This window comes from Rutilus rutilus, assembly GCF_951802725.1.
Source record: "Rutilus rutilus genome assembly, chromosome: 4".
Taxonomy (NCBI): Eukaryota; Metazoa; Chordata; class Actinopteri; order Cypriniformes; family Leuciscidae; genus Rutilus; species Rutilus rutilus.
Genome location: NC_140212.1, coordinates 16,037,152 through 16,058,829, shown reverse-complemented (window position 1 = coordinate 16,058,829; position 21,678 = coordinate 16,037,152). Strand labels below are relative to the sequence as shown.

General features: G+C 37.6%; 1 protein-coding gene across 4 annotated transcripts in view; it reads right to left on the bottom strand.

Moving 5' to 3' along the window:
• Window positions 1-21,678, bottom strand: part of nav3 (neuron navigator 3) — a 148,821-nt gene that overhangs the window by 5,732 nt on the left and 121,411 nt on the right. The window contains exons 17-40 of one of the 4 annotated variants that reach the window (XM_084406904.1): window positions 21,462-21,503; window positions 20,178-20,329; window positions 19,855-20,043; window positions 19,615-19,667; window positions 18,137-18,157; window positions 17,745-17,768; window positions 17,155-17,178; window positions 16,866-16,943; window positions 11,454-11,537; window positions 10,482-10,593; window positions 9,664-9,785; window positions 7,658-7,681; window positions 7,026-7,201; window positions 6,620-6,706; window positions 5,261-5,414; window positions 4,131-4,317; window positions 2,691-2,788; window positions 2,484-2,579; window positions 2,239-2,407; window positions 1,920-2,155; window positions 1,120-1,274; window positions 673-744; window positions 268-464; window positions 69-187 (exon numbers count right to left, since the gene is read on the bottom strand). In XM_084406904.1, coding sequence (XP_084263030.1) covers window positions 69-187; window positions 268-464; window positions 673-744; window positions 1,120-1,274; window positions 1,920-2,155; window positions 2,239-2,407; window positions 2,484-2,579; window positions 2,691-2,788; window positions 4,131-4,317; window positions 5,261-5,414; window positions 6,620-6,706; window positions 7,026-7,201; window positions 7,658-7,681; window positions 9,664-9,785; window positions 10,482-10,593; window positions 11,454-11,537; window positions 16,866-16,943; window positions 17,155-17,178; window positions 17,745-17,768; window positions 18,137-18,157; window positions 19,615-19,667; window positions 19,855-20,043; window positions 20,178-20,329; window positions 21,462-21,503 — 2,671 coding nt within the window. The remainder of the gene's footprint in view (window positions 1-68; window positions 188-267; window positions 465-672; window positions 745-1,119; window positions 1,275-1,919; window positions 2,156-2,238; window positions 2,408-2,483; window positions 2,580-2,690; window positions 2,789-4,130; window positions 4,318-5,260; window positions 5,415-6,619; window positions 6,707-7,025; window positions 7,202-7,657; window positions 7,682-9,663; window positions 9,786-10,481; window positions 10,594-11,453; window positions 11,538-16,865; window positions 16,944-17,154; window positions 17,179-17,744; window positions 17,769-18,136; window positions 18,158-19,614; window positions 19,668-19,854; window positions 20,044-20,177; window positions 20,330-21,461; window positions 21,504-21,678) is intronic. The other 3 variants (XM_084406905.1, XM_084406907.1, XM_084406906.1) reach the window with 3 other exon arrangements.

Sequence of the window (21,678 nt, the reverse complement as noted above, 5' to 3'; positions counted from 1 at the left end):
AAAATGGTTTTAGGTATAAATTGTAAGAAATACCCATAATACATGAGTGTGTGTGGTTAAATGTGTACCTGCAGTCCTTCTCGTACTGCTTCCAGTAGATATGGCACTAGAGAATAGTTCCACAGGTCAGTAAACCACACACGTGAGCCATCCGCATCCATTGGACAGGACAGGAACAGCCGAGGACCTGGAAGCAACATGAATTAACATCTCTGGGCAAACAACCAAATCAAATATGTTAATTGGCTTGTGTGTTGTGTTTATTACCGATAGTGACGTCTGAAGAGCTGTGAGCCTCTAAGAAGGAATTGAGGTGTTGCCAGGTTTTGGGGATCCAGTCGATGATTTTGATGAGGTCGTTGCTGCGCATGTTCTTATCAATCTCAGTTTCAATCAATTTTCTTTTCAGGAATCGGCCCAGGAAGCCCTTCACCGGCTCAGTGTGGTTGGCACACAGCACCCACCTGAGGGGTTGATGGTCGGATATTACACTGAGAACATGACTGGAAAGATTTGTGTACTCTATGTGTGTGTATGTGTGCAAGTGACAAATGTAAAATATGATCACTTATGGCCCCCATGTGGAGAAAAGCTAGAATAACAATCATCAGTGTGATGTGTGCTGTGTGTCTTGTTCAAAACCATCTGCTACATTGACATTGAACACAGTACCTGAAGTTGTGATGCAACTCCAAGTTTGGAGATGAGGACACACCCTGGTTCATAGTTCCTATGACATACGGGCTGTGGAAGGGACAGATGCACATAATTAGATGCAATTCATCAGCTCAGTTTCAGATACTCAAGGAAAATCCACTATAATGGGTGTCAAACTGTGGTATAAAATAAACAGTTCCAGTAAGAAATGCTGATGGGTCAATACAGCTAAAATACATATAGGAAACAGTATTTACAGTAATATTGTGAAATATTGTGATCCTTCAAAAATCATTCTAAAAGGCTGATTTGGTACTCAAAAAACATTTCTTCATATTATCAATGCTGACAACAGTTGAAATCAGATTCTTTGTTGAACAAAAAGTTAAAAGGAACAGCATTTTTTCAAAACATTTTTTAAATATATTTTAAAAGTTTGGGGGTAATAATAGGAATCATCACCATTTGTGGTATTTGCAGTTGAGGAATCCATTGAAGATGTCACTGAGGGAGCCAATATGATGGAGGTTATCCAGAATAACTACGGTGGGGAGCTCGATCTCACACTCCTCTGTGTTGCACTGCTCGGCCAGGCTAGAGAGGTACTGCCGAAAATCCTGGTTTGAGCAAACACAAAGCACAAATGTATTACATATCTGAAAACTTTGTCATTACTTTAAAAGGTAACAATAAGTAAGTCATTCTCGGGTTGATTTCGCCAAAATGTGTAAGTCTGTGGCGCTTTCGAAACATTGCTTTTTTATTTTGAGCATACTGGCAACTATTGACGAATGGTGTGGGATTATATGTTGGCTTCTACCAATAGCAAATGGGGAGAATCTTTGGAAAGCCTTTTATAAAACAATTATTTTAGCAATTTTTCACTACATCGCACTTCTTCCCGATCTTGTGAACCTAAATGAACCTAAAAGCAATTACCATTTTACCATTATGGTCAGGGGCATGACATTTCCGGAACACGCTCTAAGCGGTTCGCCAATCACAACATGCTGGGCCAGCTGACCAATCAGAGCATATTTTATATTACAGAAGGAGGGGCTTCTTGAAACAGGAACTAAACGGGCATTTGAGTCACACTGGGAAGAGAGGAGCTGCAGTAATGTAAAATATGTAAAAAATAATTAGTTTTTTGAACAATCAAGCATGAAAACCTATTCTAGTATACCCCCAAAACAAAATCAAGACTTTGTATAGGGCATAATAGGCACTAAATTAATGCCTCCCAGAATGGAAATACATACCTTGCTGGATTTCTGGTCCACGTTGAAGCTCGCCAAATTAGTGTCGGTTACCTCTCGACCAGTCTTGGAGATGATGAAGTAAGCCAGTTTAGTGGCTAGGTAAGATTTGCCAGTTCCACTCGGACCGGACAAAATTATTCTACGGTGCTCCATCAGCAGGTTCAAATAGCGTTGAATGATGGGTTTAGGGATCAATGTATCAAACACCAAGTCATCAATACTACCCTCCTTCACACCTACAGTACATAAACAGAAAGACATTTGACTTCAAATCTGACCTCTTTTGAAGACCCTACAAGAATCTTTTGAGGTTCCTCACCTTTGAGGGTGACTGTGATGACGTTGTTGTCGCCCACCAGATATCCACAGGGCAACAGTTCAGGCACCTCAGAAGAATGAGATCGGACCACATCCCCCATCCTGTAGCACACAATACTATCCGAATTCAAGCCCAGACTGGTCAACGGGTCCACACGGAACACATACTCCTTAATGCAAGAAAATGAATCTGTTAGATTTGAAATATTGGAACTGAAATATATTTGCAAAAGGCTAAACTGGCACCTTAAACAAGCGTCGTATTACACCATCCAACACGTCCCACTTGGTCTTTCCACTGACGCCAATGGAGCCAATCAGATACACCTTCTTCTGCATAGCCTTAGATGACGAGAGGATATGAAATGATGCTCGTAAGGGTATTGTTTATTAGTAGTTTCATTTCAAAACAGCTTCTGAAATTAAAACAGGATAGTTAAAATCACTCTATACCTTGGTCTTGTTGAAGTCGCTCTTGATCATGACCACTATACGGACGCTCCTGCCCTCTTTGCGTAGGTTGCCCTCATAGCCGTCATCCAGCAGAATATCTGTGCACACAAACACGAACTTCAAACTCATCGCATGACAAAAATATCAAAGCCTGAACAACTCAAAAGACTTATTGCCAAATGAGTCATTGAATCTGGGGGAGAAGAACCTTTTCAGCGCTGACAAATTCGGCAAGCGGAGACACTAAAGTGTAGTTTTGACTGTAGTTAAACGCCGACCGCTTTAAGCTTTGTTGTCTGCGGGGCTGAGCTGTTTGGTTTTAACAGGGATTTAAATAAAGGAAGAGGGCTGTTAGTGGAGGAGTGCGGCTTTGATGGGCCTTGTACGCGGAACTTGGTGAATGGGCAGAAGGGGGGCGCTTTGTATTCATCCTGCACAAGGTTCTGCAGAGGAGTGATAACGTTCCTTCCACCACACGTCCACCCACGCTCTAGTGCTCCTCCACACATCTCTCCATCAATTAAGCAGCCCAAAGTCCTGAGAGAGAAGGAAGTCGCTACTTTTAATTAGCCGGAGAGCAAGCAAGTCCATGCCATCCCACCCCAAAACGTGGCCACAGGCACACTGTTCAAATCCTCCCTTACAGAAAAGAGGCCATTTCACTCTTCGCTGCGTTCTTTCTCTTCCCGCACAGCTGTGAAATAGTCTTTCCCATGCCAGAGTTTTCATTAACGCCACACCAGAATCATCAATAACACAGACATATGCAAATCTACACTGCAATCCATGAGCTGAGCACACTGGTGGAAAACGAAATCATCCGACTGAAAAATACATTTCCGGACACTGTTGGCGAGATGATTATATGTATCAAGTTTGCTTGCAACGGTTTTAATTGTGACCTCATATCCCAAATAGCATCAAGTCTCACAAGGAAACATCAATTTAACACAGTCTATCCATGTATCATCAAAACATTGAGCCATAAAAATAATCAATACCAGGATTCCAGAAAGGTTTGGATGTCTTTGACAGGTTGTGTTGTGATTTGGTTGTATTGTCTTAAGAAATTGCAGTTCAAAATGACTGTTCTCAAACTCTCTCAAACTCTAAGACAATAGTCCACACCACAACTATAACGATAACAAAACAGAGGAACAATATTGTAGGATTTCCTTTTCAGTTAATGAGCTATAAAAACTAACCTGAGTAGTATATGTACACTACAGTATATGTTGTTATATTGGACTGAGTTGAGAACAGCAATCAAACACAAAGCTACTTTTATAACAGATTAACATCTGAAGAAAATCCAAATACTTTTCACAATCCCCAAAACAAGGTAACAATGGCTAAAGCGTCATTTTGATGGTGCATACTGGAAATAAACATTGTTAGACCCAAATAACTCCACGTTTAAATTATGAAGCATAGCCTGACCTGACATAATGGTGTCTGTGATGTTGAGGTTGTTCAGCGACAGCCCCAGAGATTGGCGTGAAGACGAGGAGGACGTGCTGGAGGTTTCTGAAGGTGGACGGGCTGTTTTAGCAGGTGTGGCCGCAGGTGTGGTGTTGCCACTGGACTTGAGTCTGTCATTCTCCGCCTTCAGCAGCTCAATCTCATTCTGCACATAAAAAACAGGTCATTTCAAAACTACAATGATAGCTACAATAAAACTACATTTCTCTAACTGGACATATATACAGTATGCAGTCAACACATACTATTATGTGACTAGAAAAAAAAAGGAACTTTCCCACACACTTCAAAACTGAAATACGCTTTTGTGACATACTAAGAAGATTAGGACTTGCTCTTTGTTGTCTAAGTTTCTAAACTGTTTCTAAGGCTTTTAATGACTTAGAAGTTAGTTTAAAGATTTCGTTAATCTTTAGATTAGACTTGTGTGCCATGCTCAGCAAACCAGTGCTGTAAGGAAAAGCTCAGACAGATACTTCAAGAGTATGAACAACACAGTCTAGTTGTTTTATCTTGGAATTAGAGCAATTTGGCCCTTTTATCAACACTTACTTTGATCTTAGTCATTCAATCACCTTGTTTCAGACTTTAAATGATTCAGTCCAAATGTTTTATGCAGCATAAGTGTTTGCTGGTAAGGAGTTCCTTAAACAAATCAACTTTGTGGGATTCTTTAAACTTCTGCCATGAGTGTTCTGTGTGGGACCTAATAGAGTACTTTGATATAATATATAAATATATATATATTTTATTTATACAATATTGTTCAAAAGTTTAGGGTACACAGCACAACTGTTTTCAACACTGATAGTTATAAAAAAGGTTTCTTGAGCACCAAACAGCATATTAGGATAATTACTGAAGGATCATGTGACACTGAAGACTGGAGTAATTGCTGCTAAACATTCAGCTTTGCCATCACAAGAATAAATGACATTTTAATATAATACTCTAATATTTTAATATAATACATAGATCACTGAATTGCACTAAGACACTGGATTAGAATTCATAAGACAGTGATATAATGTTGCAGGGCCCAGAGTGAGTCAGCATGCATACGTGTGCGTATGTGTGTGTGTGTGTACCTGCATGCGATTCATGGCTTCTCGTATCTGGTCAAGGTGGTGGGCGGAGCTTAACGCCTCCAGTCTGATATCAGTCAGCTTCAGCTCCTTCTCTCTCAGTTCGTTCTTCAGCTGTAGGATAATCTCGGCCTCGGCCTCTGTACATTCACACAGTCTGCACAAACACACACCGTACAGGGAGGAGGTGGGTCACAACACTGTTACACATCACAGAGAGCTACAAAACACAGGCGGGTTTAATGCACAACAAACTCCTGGAGAATTAGATGTGGTCAGAATATTTATATGCACAAACACTTTGATGCACACAAATTCACACACTGGGCTTTGTGTTTTATATTTGTGAGGGGCGTTTGCTGCATTCCATTCAAAGTTGGACGTGAGATATTCTATTGTTCACAAGTGTTCATCATTAACTGTGTAAAGCTCCCTGGTTACCGCCATGTTAGCCTGACATACTTCTCCACACCTTGGTGAAACTCGAGTTGTGAATTTATGCATGGTAAGAAGTCAGACTTAGAAAAATTCTAAGTAGGAAATTCCAACATTTCGAGCTGAATGGAATGCGGCATTAGAGATCACACTCATTATCAACACAAACAGGAAGTGGGAATCCGTCATGTCCATTATTAAGGCTTGTTCAAACCAAGAACGATAACTATAATGATAACTTCACTAGCGTCCAGACCACTGCAAAATATCTTTCTGTTTATGACAAGCTCACTGCAGTTAAGTAATCTGCTGCTTTAAATGCTCAAGCTCTTTAAAGCAGGATGGATTCTGATTAGCTGTCATTGTTTTTATCATTCATAAGCTGTAAAAAATCGTTATGAAAGTGATTCCAACAATATCGTTCCTCTATGTTGTTATCGTTATAGTTGTGGTGTAAAATTCTGTGTTCTCTTAGAATTAGAACGATTATTAAAACTTAAGTTATCATTATCATCATCATTATCATTATAGTTTATCATCCTTGGTGTGAAAGGGCCTTTAAGCACAGGCAAATTATTGAAGTTAAAGCAACATATAGTAAGTAATAATTTAATAAATAACTCAGGTAAACTATAATTTGATTCTAAACGATTATAGACAAGTTTGACTTTTTTTTGTTAGCATATATTGAAATCTTTGTTTATTTTATTTTATTTTATTTGTTTTGTTTTTACAAAAATCTCCTTAATAAAATTTCTATTTTTTGAGTACATCTCCCATTACAAATTAAATTCAAATATATTTTTTTTATATTTTTCTAAAATGAAATGTTTTGCAACTGAAATATAGGGGGAAGGGATCTTTTGTAATGATTTTAGTCACTGCACACTCCCAATCCTTCCCAGCATGCCACACTGTGCCCGTTACCGAGATCTGTGCTTGTAGACCACATGACCGTTTGACTTTTTCTTTGGCATCCAAATGGGGGAGGACTTGCTATCACAAAAACACTTTCTGAAGACACATGAAATTGAGGAACAAGGACATAATACAGATATGATTAAGGGAAAGGATGAGTAAGATTATCCCAAAAAAAGAGAGCAAAAAAAATAAAGAAAGAAAAAAATCAACAAAACAAGCAATAAAATCACTGAAACACAAGTGGAAGTTACTGGTGATAAATGTGTTGAATGTGTTATGGCCCATTATATGCAAGAGTGTAACTGAAATAGAAACAAATGACATTAAAACATAACAAATATGTGCATGTTTAAGCATCTACTGTATTTCATAGAGGTGTATATGCATGTACTGTATCTGTATCTGTACTCACTCTGTGGTGGACGGTGATGAGAGCAGTGGTTGGATGGTGCTGGTCTGTCTGTTGGTGTGTTGTAGTTTGGGTGAAGAAGGAAGGGATGAGTCAGTCATCTCTTCAAACTCATCGTGAGATGATTGGGTCTTGTTGGTCTTTTTCTTGCTGAAGGCCTGCTTAAAGGAGCTCCGCAACTGTAAGAAAAACCCCCACAAATTGTCTCCTGTGCTAACCAAATGCATGCCACATTTTCTGAACGTAGCCTGAAACATTCATTCAACAAATATGATTGCATTATATAATGCTTAAAAGATCATTAGGTAAGACATTCAAATAGTCTGGTAAACATCACATGGTTATTTTCAGTCAGCTTATGATAAAGGTTAAAAATAAGGTTAATGTAACATTTTGAGAGGGTAAATACCAGCCTTCTTGTGCAATTCACTGTGCAGAACTAATAAAGCAGCAGAAACATAAAGTACTGGGGCAGTCAGTGGGACTGGGGGAAGCTGGTGGCATGCACATATTTCTATGGAAACACCTAGGATTTGGAGGGGGGGCAGTTGGTGGGGGGAGAAGGGGGGGAGGGGGGTTGTTTGAGGTTATCAGAGGCAAATGGCCGCAGTGATGTGGGACGTGAAAACACTAACCTGGGCAGGGATGGAATCAGCCACCTATGGATAGAACACACTCACTGTTACTATTGACTGAAACGTTCACTGCTGGACCAGAATGTTCAGGAACAGCAGCATCATTTATTCATTGTTCATCTGATTAGATCCGAATGGAGGCTGTGTCTGTCAGCATGGAACTAGTTAATTCCACATAACAGCATTTGACTGGAACTCTATTTCCTCAACTTCCTTTGACATCAGTGCACTCAACAATAAGGACATTTTTTTCTGACCTGCTACTGTTTGCACTTGTTCAGCTACTGGACTCACAACAAGCATATTACTTATGCATATTTTATATGTATTTTTATGCGATTTTAAACATACATTTTTTTTTGTACATATACACACAAATATGTATTATATATAAATGATGTATTAAAATATTTCATTAAAAGCTATAATATATAGGTCAATATATAGGTCTATATGTATATCAACTTCTTTCTTCTCTTCTAATTAGAAAAAAATTATAATTTTCCTTAAGCATTTTCATTTTCTATGTGTATTAAATTATATTTAATAGAAGGCAAAATAAAACTGTCCCCCGCAACTCTCTCTTACAATGTATCATTATTGTTGAGCCCTGCTGTGAATGTATTATTTTGCAACCCTCATCTCACTCGTTTTCTTTTTAGTTTGCTTTCTCACTGTCTTTCATCTTTGAGCAGCGTTTCCAGACTGTCTGAATCCAGAGACCACACTGCCTCAAATTGTGCTGATGAATAATTAATAGGCGCATAAATAAAGAGGTGATTGGTATTTATGAGCTCGGTTTGAGCTCTGCTCTCATTACAAGAGTCCAGGGCAGCTCGAGGAAAAGTTGCCATAACTGCTGCACACAATGCCAATGTTATTTCTCAAACAGCTGTTTACCTCAAGTGCTCTTGACTTAATGTACACCCTAAATGAGAATAAACAACAGCCCACAAGCGTTAGGAGATAATAAATCTGTAAAATTGCTGCGAGTGAACTAGAACAGCTGACTAGGAGTAAAACATGCAAAACTGCATCTTAATAACATAAATATATCACCGGTAATGTCTGCAACCTGAGCGAGATGTTCTTAATTAGTGCATTCTTTAAAGAAGATATGTTTTTTAAAGGGCAAGAACTGAAGAGTGAGGAAGTTTAGGGGTTTGAAGGGCCACTGAGGGGAAAAAATGGGACGAGCATGTCGGATCCTCCATACGGGCATGCAGGAGAGTTTTGAGGGGGTGTTATAGTCACCTTGTGTCCTCTATCCTTTCCCTGGTGGTGTGGTGAGGAAGTGAAAGACAGAGAAAGTGTGAGAGAGGGTGTGAAAGAGGGCGAGACAGCCGGAAAGGGGTGAAATGACAGAAATGTTTGTGCTACGTGTTCTTGATGTTCCCAAAGTAGGAACCGAGTTAGAGAGGATGCCACTACTAGAATGATGACTAACTAAAAATCACTTTATCATAGAAGAATTTGAAAAAAGCATAATAGAATATGATAAAGACACCTTTCTTTCCTCTTACAATGTTAGTCAAGGTTTCACAGTTGCTAAATATGGAAAAGGCATTAATATCTAGATGCTAAGAATTCCCAGGGAAAGCAAGAACTAATAAAATGTAAATATGTACATTGAAAATGTTCATTACATTATCGCTTTAAATAAAAGCGTCAGCCAAATACAAATGTAAAATATAATGAATTTGTAATATACTAAACATAAAACTGTAAGATGTAAGATAAAGCCATTTTATGCAGCCATTTATGCAAGATTGCAGTTCTAAGAACGGTAAGGAACGGTTACGGTTATATTTCCACTTGAGCTTGGTTCGGTACGGCAAGATTACAAACTGTTCTCGGCTCTATTAGCTCTTTTTTTAATATTTTGTCATCTAATGCAGTGATTCATATATTTCATATATATATATATATTTTTTTTTTTCACAGTTGTAGTCATCATTCTACAAGCGGACAAGCCTGTGATGCTGAAGCCTTGTGCAATGACTCACCCAGCTTTTCTTCTTTTTCTTCTTGTCGTCTGCGTCTTTAGCGCTACCCATACTGGAATGGCTGGCTGCACTGTTAATACTGGACATACTTTCTGACGAGTGCTGTCGACGGATCCTCAGGTCTGCCACACACACACACAAACAGTCATCATCACATAACAAACATTCGTGAGTTACAGTGGAACTTACAATGGAAGTGAATAGGGCCAATTTTAATTTTAACTTAAATTTACACTTACATTTATTCTTCTGTTAAAACTGTAACAGTCTGTGTATTATTTATTATTTAGTTGTTTAAATTGTTATTTTATGGTTGTTTTAGGGCTTTAGGTCTTACGACGTCATGGGAATGAAGTAAAATGACATACCTTTATACAGAAAATGTTATTAAGTGTTGTTGTTTTTTCATACTTAAATCATGGTTAAAAAAAGTAATTGATTATACCACAAGTACTGTCAATTGAGTTTAAAAGGTGCTGTCACATTAGCAAAAATTGCGGTGAAATATGGTGGGCAAAAAAAGATTCATTGGTTATCATCAATAGTGTAAGGTATGATGCACAGCTCACATAGAAGTCACTTTCAAACCAAGTAGTGTTTTGTTAGTCAACACATCGAATTTGCTATGTGACCAACTTGATATCATTGCGAAATCAGCGTGGGGGAATCTTTTGCACGCTCTATGCAAGGATTGCAAGGATTCTTACTAAAATGAATGGATTATAATGGTAAATGTGACTGCACCTTAACTTGAACCTGAAATATTCCTTTAATAATTGCGAAACAGAAAGATTTTGAAGTAGCTACACAAGCAGCACCTTTATGAACATGATCAGGGCCGTTGAGGGCCACTTGAATGGCCGTCTGAGCATCTGTGTTCTGAGTTTTCAATGCTTCAATGGTCTCTCTCAACTCCGCCAGCTCTGACTCCTACAACACACACAGTTACATTGAATATAAACACAACTGATTTCCCCATATCGCTTAGAAAAGTAAAAGCACACCTCTCCCCAACAAGCCACATGATTATGATTAATGTCTGTTGCTCAAATGATGCAGACAAGAGTTGCGCAACAAAGTTGAACACTTATGTTCAGAGGTTTGCTTAAATCCCAAACCCTAAATATGCACAAAAATAATTGTGATGCTAGCAAGCATTGCTAATTAAAATATCAAATCAGCATTACATATGAATCGCTAGAAAGGAAGTGAGCCACATGGCACTTTCGGTTTTTGACCCTACACAAACTCTTTTGTAGGCAAAGCACAAACTCCCTCTCGTACCACCAGCTGTCTTATTCCTCTATCAGATGTTTCCTGCCACAAAAGCACATGTGGAGATAAGCGCCCCGCTGATCCGAGGAACCGAGCATGTGTTCCAGCCCCGTATTCCATCACAATACGGTCTCTCTGTCGATCCAGAGCTCAAGATTCTAGTGCTTACGATAGGGTTTCAGCTTTAATTGAAATTGTCCCATCTTAACAAAGACGTCCCTCTGTAATCTCTGATGGTTTATTCAAGAGGGATTAACAGAGGCAGGAACTCATTAAGTCGATGATGGTGCTTTGTGCAAATTAAGGAAGCAGTTTCACATTTTAACCAGAAGGTTACATGTACATGATGACTGGATGGTTTTATTGATGGGTGGAACTGCTTAGACTACTCAGTCCCCCCCTAAAACGGTACAAATATCTGGTAGAATATGTGCTATTAAGTCTCAACAAACACAGAGAACATTCAAATATTTAAGTTATTGTTCACATTTGTGTGTGTGTATGTCCTTTCCTACCTTTTGCTCCGCTGTCATTGTTAGACTCTGCAAGCGACAGGTCATGTTCGTCAGACTCTTCTCAAACGCAGCCACCAGGTGTGCCTGTCGAAACACAAACACACACACACACACACACACACACGCAGATTTCAACACAGGGTTCTAATAAGATACTTTACCAAATCCACAGGGAAATTGAGAAAGAATCGAAAAATTAAACTTCTCTGGGTTCGAGGCTATCAAAGCTCAGTCGCTGAACATCTGGTACATGGATAAATAATAGTTATGCTAATAGCATGTATGCTAACGTTCAAAAGTTTGGGGGTCAATAAGTATTTAAAAAATATATTATTTTATATTCACCAAGGCTGCATTTATTTGATCAAATATGGTAAAAATAGTAATATTGATATATATTATATATTTTTAAATGACAGTTTTCTATTGTATTATATTTATTCTTGTGATGCAAAGCTGAATTTTCAGCATCATTACTCCAGTCTTCAGTGTTACATGATCCTTCAGAAATCATTCTAATATGCTTATTTGATGCTCAAGAAAATTTTCTTCTTATTATTATCAATGTTGAAAACTGTTGTGCTGCTTGATATTTTTGGGTAAACGTCATACATTTTTTTTGTATTCTTTGATGAATAAAAGGTTCAAAAGAACAGAATTTATTTGAAATAGAAATCTTTTGTGACATCACAAACGTCTTTACTGTCATTTTTGATCAATTTAATGCGTCCTTGCTTGTTTTTCATACAACACAAAACCTGCTTTGCTTTCGGCAACACAAACCGATGAAGCCAATAATGTTAATGCAGTGGGTGTAAAACAAATGTAAGTACACGGTGAGACCCACAGTATAGATTTTCAGATCTATTAAGTTTATCCTTCTGTGCATAAAAACTTACAGCACACTCTGGGCATCTGAGCTGGAAAAACTATCAACAACTTTCTTGTATCCACCCAGTCTGAGCCTCTGGAGGATTCCTCCTGGGAAACTCTGATCTATCCTGCACAGGCAAGCTAAACAGTGCTGTGAACTCCTCAACAGTCACCAAGGGCTTTGAAGCATGTTTCAGGTTTAAGCTCCTGAGAAGGAGTTCAAAGGAAACACAATGTCTAAGGCTTGTCTGAACATAAGGCCCAGCGCTTTGGTGGAAGAGCCGTCTCTCCTGACCTCAGCTACACTGAAAAGACTTCTGAAGTCTGTGAATGAATATATATATTCACACAACGAAGTTACGATAGTAACGAACGTAAGTACATCCAAAATAATTTAATACATCCAAAATATATTTTGGCCATATAAATGACCCAGTTTAACATCTGACCTTAGACTCATAGGGCCCTATCTTGCACCCAGCGCAATTGACTTTGTACACCGACGCATGTTTCATTCCTATTTTGCACCCGCGCAAAGCGCGCTTTTCCCTCCACAGAAGCACGTCGCTAAATTAGGGAATGAACTTGCGCTCCCTGGGCGGTTCAGCGCACAAAAGGAGGCGTGTTCCGGCGCAAACGTTCCCTGGTGCTATTTTACTGTTCCATAAAACAATTGCGCCACTGGCCAGAAAAAACCTAGTCTAAAGTCAGTGGCGCGTTGCGCGTTGTTCATTATGCTATTTTAAGGGCGCATGCTTGACCATAATGTATAGAGTGCACAACGCTCATACACTGTGATTCTCTAATCTACACAGAAGCATGCAGTTTTCATTTTTGCAAATCATATTATTACAAACGATAGATAGATAGATAGATAGATAGATAGATAGATAGATAGATAGATAGATAGATAGATAGATAGATAGACAATTTATTATAAATATAATAATTTATTATAAAAGCATACATCTAGCTTACACATTTACCCACATTATTATATGCCTGTTTAACCGAAGCTAATTTGGGTGTGTTTCTCCATCCCCAATGTCACTTCTCTCTCTTTTACGGCCGTGACGAGAGCGTTGGTCTCCTCGGCTGTGAACCGCTCCTGGCGCGCGCCTAGCAAATCCGCCGTTATAATAGCAATACGCCAAGGAAAAAGTGCGTCTGCTCTTAAAGGGAATGTGAGATGTCGCTCTGATTGGTTTATTTCACGTTACGCCCAAACCACACCTATGAATAATGAAGCTACTTCAGACCAACCCCTTTTAGATTTGCGCCCGGCGCAAGAGTAATTTATCCCGCCGGGAAAATAGCAACAGCGCCAAGACCCGCCCACAAAGTTACTTGCGCTTTGCGCTTTGACACTTGCGTTTCAGATCGTTAAAATAGGGCCCATAGTGTTTTTAAAAAACTAAGGGACAGAACAAAAAACAAACAATACATTCAATAGTCAGAGCTGGCATAAACCTAGAAATAATAATAATAATAATAATAATTATATATATATATATATATATTTTATAATGCTTTTCTAAAACTCAAAGTGCTATGACAGAGTAATAATAATAAACAGTAATAAAAAAAAAGAAAGAATACAAACAATAAAATTAAATTAAATTAAAAACGCACAGATTTAGTCCTTAGAGAGTTCTCAGAACAGTCCAGTTTTGGGGAATTTCTTATCACCAAAGGTAGAGCATTTCATAACCGTGGAGCTGAAACAGAGAATGCTCAGAGGCTGCTGAACAGTACAAGAACCAGAGGAGAGCAGAGAAAGGGTTGGTGTATAAGGAGTGACAAGGTTAAAATTGATGCGTGCCTGTATGGGAAGCCAATGTAATTTATAAAGTACAGGGGAAACATCCTGGCAAAAAGTTGTATGAGTCAGGAGCTGGGTGGCTGAATTCTAAATATTGCAGTTTCTTAATAGATTTATCAGGGAGACCAGAATAAAGTGCATTACAATAATCAAGCCTAGACATAATAAAGGCATGATTAAGCCTTTCTGCATCAGGCAAGGAAAGAGAAGGTCTAAGTCTGGTAATATCTCTGAGTTGTAAAAAAGCAGTTTTCGAGACAATTTTGATATGGGCATTGAATGTGAACATAAAAAAAAAATATTTTTTAGATACTGAACGGCAATCAGTTAACAAATTGAAATTATTCCATTTATGCAGAGCCGTTGGCAAACCACCAAGCAGCATTTCAGTTTTTGACTAATTGAGAAAGTTGTCTTGCATCCACACTGGTAATAGATAAGAAGATAGAATGCATGGGCCCTAACACAGACCCCTGAGGGACACCCTGATGAATTAAAGTTGGTTTGGATTTATTTTTCACCAAACATATATACTGGAAACGATCAGTGAAATAAGATTTTAACCACTCAAACACATCACCAGAGATGCCTAGCCACCCACACATCCTTTCAAGAAGGATGGTATGGCATACTGTGTCAAAAGCAGCACTAATGTCTAACAAAACTAAAATGCTACAAGCACCCGTGTCAGTAGAAGTGAGAAAGTCATTCGTGACCCAGACAAGAGTGGTCTCAGTGCTGTGTCCTGATCTAAATCCAGACTGAAACTGTTCTAATAGATTATTTGTGGACATCATTTGTTGTAACTGACCAACAACCCGTTCGAGGACCTAAGCTGATAGCTGTAGTCCTTATAGTTATAAATAAAATAAAAACATTTTAAATTCTAATATTTTAAGTTAAATATCACTGGGTTTTATAAAAGAGGTGTATTCAAAAGGTTCTTGGTATATACTATTTAAAATGCCTGCCAGGAAGTGAAGCCAAGCGAATACTGAGAGGCACAATGCCAAATGCTTGAGTGACTCTAATGGGAGAGTGCCTCTATAAACACACTTTTACGACATGCCCTGCCCTGACCTGTTTGTCCATCCATTTAAATTCCTTCAACAATCTGTCCACACTGAGTCCCTCAGCCCAGTCAAGCACACCTGAAACAGGCAGCATTTCCACAAATCTTACACAAAGGAGCCTGACACATGAATCCCACCAAGCAAACTCTCACCTATTAAAACCTCAAGGTGGACATTTTGACATTAAAATGATTTTAAACTATGATATGCATACAAATGAAAGCCACATATTAGCTGTTTAAGCAACATAAAGAAACCACATATCTTGTGTTATCACCTTACCTGGTGTGGTTGTGATGAAATCCAGATGTTTTGCTGCTGTAATGACAATATCTGAGCAAAACGGTCTTGTCTCTTTGACCTTTCTTTACGCGGATAACGGTTCAGTTGTGGCCAAAACAGTGAACTAGCTAAAGCAGTACCCCTGTTAGTCACAGCCATCTTTAAGCTCTCTCACACCCTAATACAAAACTACACAGACTCTCTAATACAAATGCACATGATACTGAAGGATTAACCAATGGGTGGGCAGGAAGTTTTGAATGGAAGAACAAGAGAAACTTTGAGGGTTCATACCCTAATTTGGAAACTTAACCTACACTTAAATGAAATTATACACTTTCTGATTGTAATTGTAAGTTTAGACTGGTGTCAAATGTTTTTTTTTCTTAAATGCTTGTGCTAATTTTAAAATAAATGGCACTTGGTTTGACACTGCGATACTGCTTTGATAACTAATGTAATAGGATTCAGACATTTGTCGTAATTGTCCAAATAATTTTTGGGTCCAGATATCAGGAAATATTTCAGGAAGTACAATTTAATCTTCATATCATATAGTTTCTGTGTTGCTGTGGGGCATCAGAATTCAACAGATACAAAGATGCTCTCTTTCATCCCTGAAAACTGAACACCAACTTTCAAAAGTTGTTCTGACACTGAGAAGTTCAAAAATATCCAGCTGGAGAGCAGACATTTCAATCCACTCAAGTATTGTACGACTTGAATAGATTTAGTTCGCAGGCGTTCTCCCATACACGAATCCTGTCAAACACAAATCACAGAGGAGGTCGAGTGAAGAGACAGGAACTGTCTCATGCCCTGTCACACTTCTCACTAAACTGTCAGAGAGCAAAGCCCTTCATCACACCTGCCCTCATCACTCCTGGGACAGGAAAGTGAATAGAGTTCAGCCCGGTCCAAACTCTGCTCTCTTCCTGCAGTGCCTTCACACAGAAATCTAATGTGACACTGTGAAACAATGTGCCCTAGATTGACAATGCAGGGACACAAACTAAATCTTCTCCTGAGAATATCACAGAATACCTCAGAATCTGGGATTTTGAGATGCTTTTAATGCAAATTCCCAAACATGCTGACTGTTAACAGTTTATATTTTAGAAGCCACTCCTGTGCAGTTTAAAAGTTTTTCTTATATCATTTTAATATGATAAAATAATAATAATTATATGATATTAATTATATTGTAAAATCTTTTATTTCAAAATAAAGATTATTAAATCTTCTAGGACCTTGGAATTCCTCTTAATTTTACTGCAGCACAGGCATTATTATGTGTACTAAATTTAAAACACTAGACGAGATGTATTTTGATGCCTTTCTTTGTTTTAGCATCTAACTCACGTTGGCCGCCAGCTGAGAGGTCAGGGTTGCCACTTTCTCCTGAGAAGCGTCCAGCTCTCTTCGCAGTTTTCTGATTTGCTGTAGGAAAAGAAGTGGTTTCTCATTACAAACCTCAATGAGCTGTGCACTCAAACAGTGGAGAATAAACTGCTTTCATTTTCTTTGCTTAACAGTAACAAAAGAACCTAGATATCAATCAGTGGCCTCAGGTAAGCACCCTGGCATGTAAGACTTTGAAGTGCTTTCTCTTGTATTATACCAGAAGAGAGTATGTAAAATGGGAAATTACCGTTGTATTTTGGACTGTTTGGCCCTTGATTGAGAAAAGAAAAGTACAATTAACTCTATGTTGCATGTTCGTACAAAATGCAGCCATAACCATGAAACAGGAATACATTCGTTTTTAGTAGTTAGACGAAAAGTGTAGCTGTTCGTTACATGTTAAGCATTACATGACACATCATATATAGAAGTCTGCAGTCTTGGAGAAATATGACAACAGGAGAGAGAATATTAATGGCACACAAACACAAAATAAAGTGAAATCAAAGGAAAATCAGTGATCAAATGAACAAGAGTCCAAATATAACCAAACCTGGGAAATTATGGATGTGAATTTTAAAGATGTTTGTCCATGACTGAATGTGAGCCAGTGAATACAAGGGAATTATAGATATTGATCTCATAAAATAATGCAACATAGCGTTAAATTTTCATTTTTTTAAATATGTGTGTTGTTGGTAAATGTATTGGTGTGGTTGTCCGATTCAAAGACCCAACTGATTTTGGACTTTGTGAAAGTGAATCACTGTTTGACCTTTTGTTGCTTTTACATATTACCAAAATCACAAATATAACTAGGAAACAAGATATTCTTACCTCAGAGTGGGCCTTCTCCTCCGTCTGTGGGAAAAAACAACAGTTAAAGGACATGAAAATAACCCAAATACAATATTACCAACATCCCAATAGTCTTTTTTTTGTTTTGTTTTTTGCATTCATAAAAATCTACAATCAGTGTTTCCTATTATATCCAATAAGAAGAAAGAATTAAGAAGCCAAAATCCACACCAGCTCTTAGCAAACACTTAAAGGTAAACCACAAAGCCATACAAATTAACCAAAGATCAGAATTTTGCCATTTGGATCAGATTTATGGTTACCCGTTAGTAGCAGCTGATTTGAAGCAAAACGTTAGACTGTTAGGGTTTGCATTTATCAAAAAATATGAAGTGAATACAAGCAGACTTTTCTGTATGACAAATTATTACCTTGTCTAAAAAGGCCAGCACCTGAAAGTGAGAAAATGTGTGTTCAAATAGTGGCAAAGTCACAATACTGAGCCACCATGAGCCTCTGAGATGAGTCTACCACCTCTCTAAATCTCGTCATTAGTCTTCATTTATAACCTTGGTGAATAGTGGAGGTTACATATTCAACTCTGACGACTTCTCAAAGAAATTACTCCTTAAAGTTATTAGTTTGTCAAGCTCAGGCAAATGGAAACAGCATGTATGATGTTACAGTTATTCAGAGACTAGCAGTTAATACGAGTGATCTAAAATGACTTTTAATATAGAAAGTGAGACTCAGGCAAGGAATATAATGTGTATCTATTATATTTTCAAAGGAAACCCAGCTCTAAAATAGAAAAAAATGAATAAATATCAAATATAAAACTAAAAGGCATACAGGCAAAATTAAAGGACAAATTAGTTCAAATAAATAATAGCATGCGATAAAATCAATTTAAAAAAAAATACACTGTACAAAATATACAGAGTTTTTATCATCATAGGGTACAATGGGGCTAAAAGCACACCGTAAGGAAAATCTGTTTTTCACTACTCCAGTAGTAAGATTGCAGAAAAAAATATATCTTTGCGTTCCCTCTAGGGGGGTGCCCTAGGGACATGGTCCCCTGTCAGAAAAGTTTGTACATTTTAAAGTTCTACGCATCAATATGGTGCATTTTAAGAGTTATAATAATACGTATCTTATTTTTGTATATAACTTTTGTTTTAAATTCTTCACCTGCAAGAGTTAAACCCTTAAACTTTTATTTTGGTTGAAGACTGTAGTCTCATGTTATCTCTAAGGTGGATAAACAGCTTAATCAATTATTTTGACCTTATAAATCTAACCATGGCATGTCAACAATTGTAAAAGTCAACCAGTTATTTGCACATTAAATATTGTGCCATTAGTACTCAAATACCAATATTTGACATATTCTTCAGTTTTTGAAAAAACTTTGATTTAATCAACTTGAATGGAAATATAAATCATTAATAATACTTTTGTCTGAAAATATATTTGGTAATTTTAATGATTTGCATTTGCTACATAAATCTATAACTTAAAAAAAAACAAAAAACATTATTATTATATTAGATCAATTTAGCACAGAATTGACTTTGCGTTGATGCTATCGCATCAAGGATCAGACAAAGTTTCACTTGCATAGTGAAATGTAGATGTTTAGAAAACTCATGTGGGTTCGAGATAAATATAATCAAAATAAAATATGTGCCTTTAGCCCAGCTGTTCCATATACTGTATATATATATATATATATATATATAATTTTTTCATTTTTTTTGAAAAGTACTATTGATTTATTTTTGTAAAACGTTTTAAATGAAGAAAAACAATACTGGGTGCAAGACTGGCTACTTCTTTTGCAAAACTGAAATCTGACTGATTAGTCAATCACAAGATTCTGTAGGAAGACTATAGCGTCACTCACCGCAGAATACAAAGATGATGTGCTCGAGACCAAAGACAGAGAAGAACCATGAACTGTAGACAGAGCAGAGCAACATAACGATATAAATATTTCTGTTTTTAATGCTAAAGGAAACCAAAAGTTTTCTAACAGACATGCACACATACAGGTACATGCACAACTATATAGAAAAGGCATATCAATGGTACGGATGTAAATAAATAAATGAATTCTTCTAAAGGAAGTAACTTCAATGCTAACCTTCATCTGTGCTGTCTCGGAAAGAACCGGACCGGCTCATCCCGCGTGGCCGTTCCTCCAGCGAGGTGGCACTGCCGCCCAAAGTGTGACCCTCCCCGTACAGCTCGAATGAATCCTGTGCTGGAATACTGTTGGAACGGCTCATACTGGTGCTGGGAAGATTATACTGTGACATACTGGTGGGACTCACTGCAACACATATGTCATGATGTCACAAAATTATCATTTATCCCAATATCTGTTCATGGTGTAATGAGAAATCCAGAAATTATAGTTGTGTTCTACTGTAAAGTGTAAATCAGATATGATATGTGTTGACATACGCAGGTTTGAGTAGTGGTATTTGCCAGCGTTGGTGCTGGTTGTGCCCGGTGGTGAAAGTGGACTTCCTGTGTCCTGCAGACCTCCAGTGGAGTGAGAACGCAACCATTCCTTTCCTTCCTCATGGGATGTCTGTCTGGAGGATGGAGGGTACCTGATTGGAGGTAAATAAACAGTTTTAGCTATTCCATAAGGATGTACTTTCCCAAAATGCAGTATTTTTTTTATATTTATAAATAAATGCAACTGTTCCAATTATTGAGTCTATTAAACTAAAATCACTAAATCTTCAGCAGTGATAGGGCTTAACATGATTTATACAATAAAACTAGATAATAACAGCCCACACAGTCTCACATCCATTGTTCTGCAGTAATAGCTTTAGGCAGTGGGCAGACTTAGGATGCGTCAAAGACGGTTTCCATAAAACGAATGGAGATGAATGGAGACGAATGGAGATCACGTGGATCTTCCTGACTGGACTATCTTCAGTGCACACATCACTGCCTACCTAAGCCTTTAGAATTAAAATACCATATTGTGGCCTAAATTATTTGCTCACATTGCGATTTAACTCAAATAGAAGGTCACACACGCATGTAGCATTTCCACAGTTTATCTTTCATCCTGACTGCACATTGATGGCTCTTTTATAGTGGTTTGGACACAGTCTGATTTCATATAAATGCTGTGCTTATCTCTGTGAATATTTAATTGCTTCTTAAGAGCATGTTACTTTTTTCTGTGGTTGTCTCTTGCTAAAAGTGTTAATAAATGAGTGTTTAACAAATCAGTGAGTCACAGCTTGACAAGCCACTGTGGATATGTAAAACATTTTGCCAACACTACCATTGCTGTGGGTTGTGTGTTGCTTATGCAGTTGCTAAAGTGTTCTAAAATAATTGTTTTCTATCTTAAAATATTTTAAAATGTAATTGATTACTGTGATGGCAAAGCTGATTTTTTAGCAGCTATTACTCGTAATTTCACATCACAAAGCCACATGATTTAAGGAATGTCTGTAGCACAAACTGTACAGGATGATGTGCTAAAGTTCAATATTTAGGGTTGGGGTTTTCAATCGCTAACTGTAATATGAGTATGAGTAATAATAGTAATGCTTGCTTTAGCAAACACCTAATACATAGACACACACATGTACTGGGTAAGTGACAAATTCAAAAGCAGTTGATGAGAATATTAATGCTAGTTACTTGATGGAGGTGACAACATAAACAAAAACATATTTGTGAGGACAATTACATGGATGGTGGTTATATTAGTACCTTAATCCCTTTTTGGGGAGAGTGTTTCTGTCAAGAGGCATGCTATTAAAACAGAAGAAAAATAAGAGAGTTATCTACGACAAACAGGTAGTTTGATCATATCACGACTAACAGATTTCAACAACAAACTAATGCTCCATTATTTCATTAAACATATCATGTAATAAGCAATACATTGTCATCTTATCATTTAATTAATACCATATGAATATCTGCA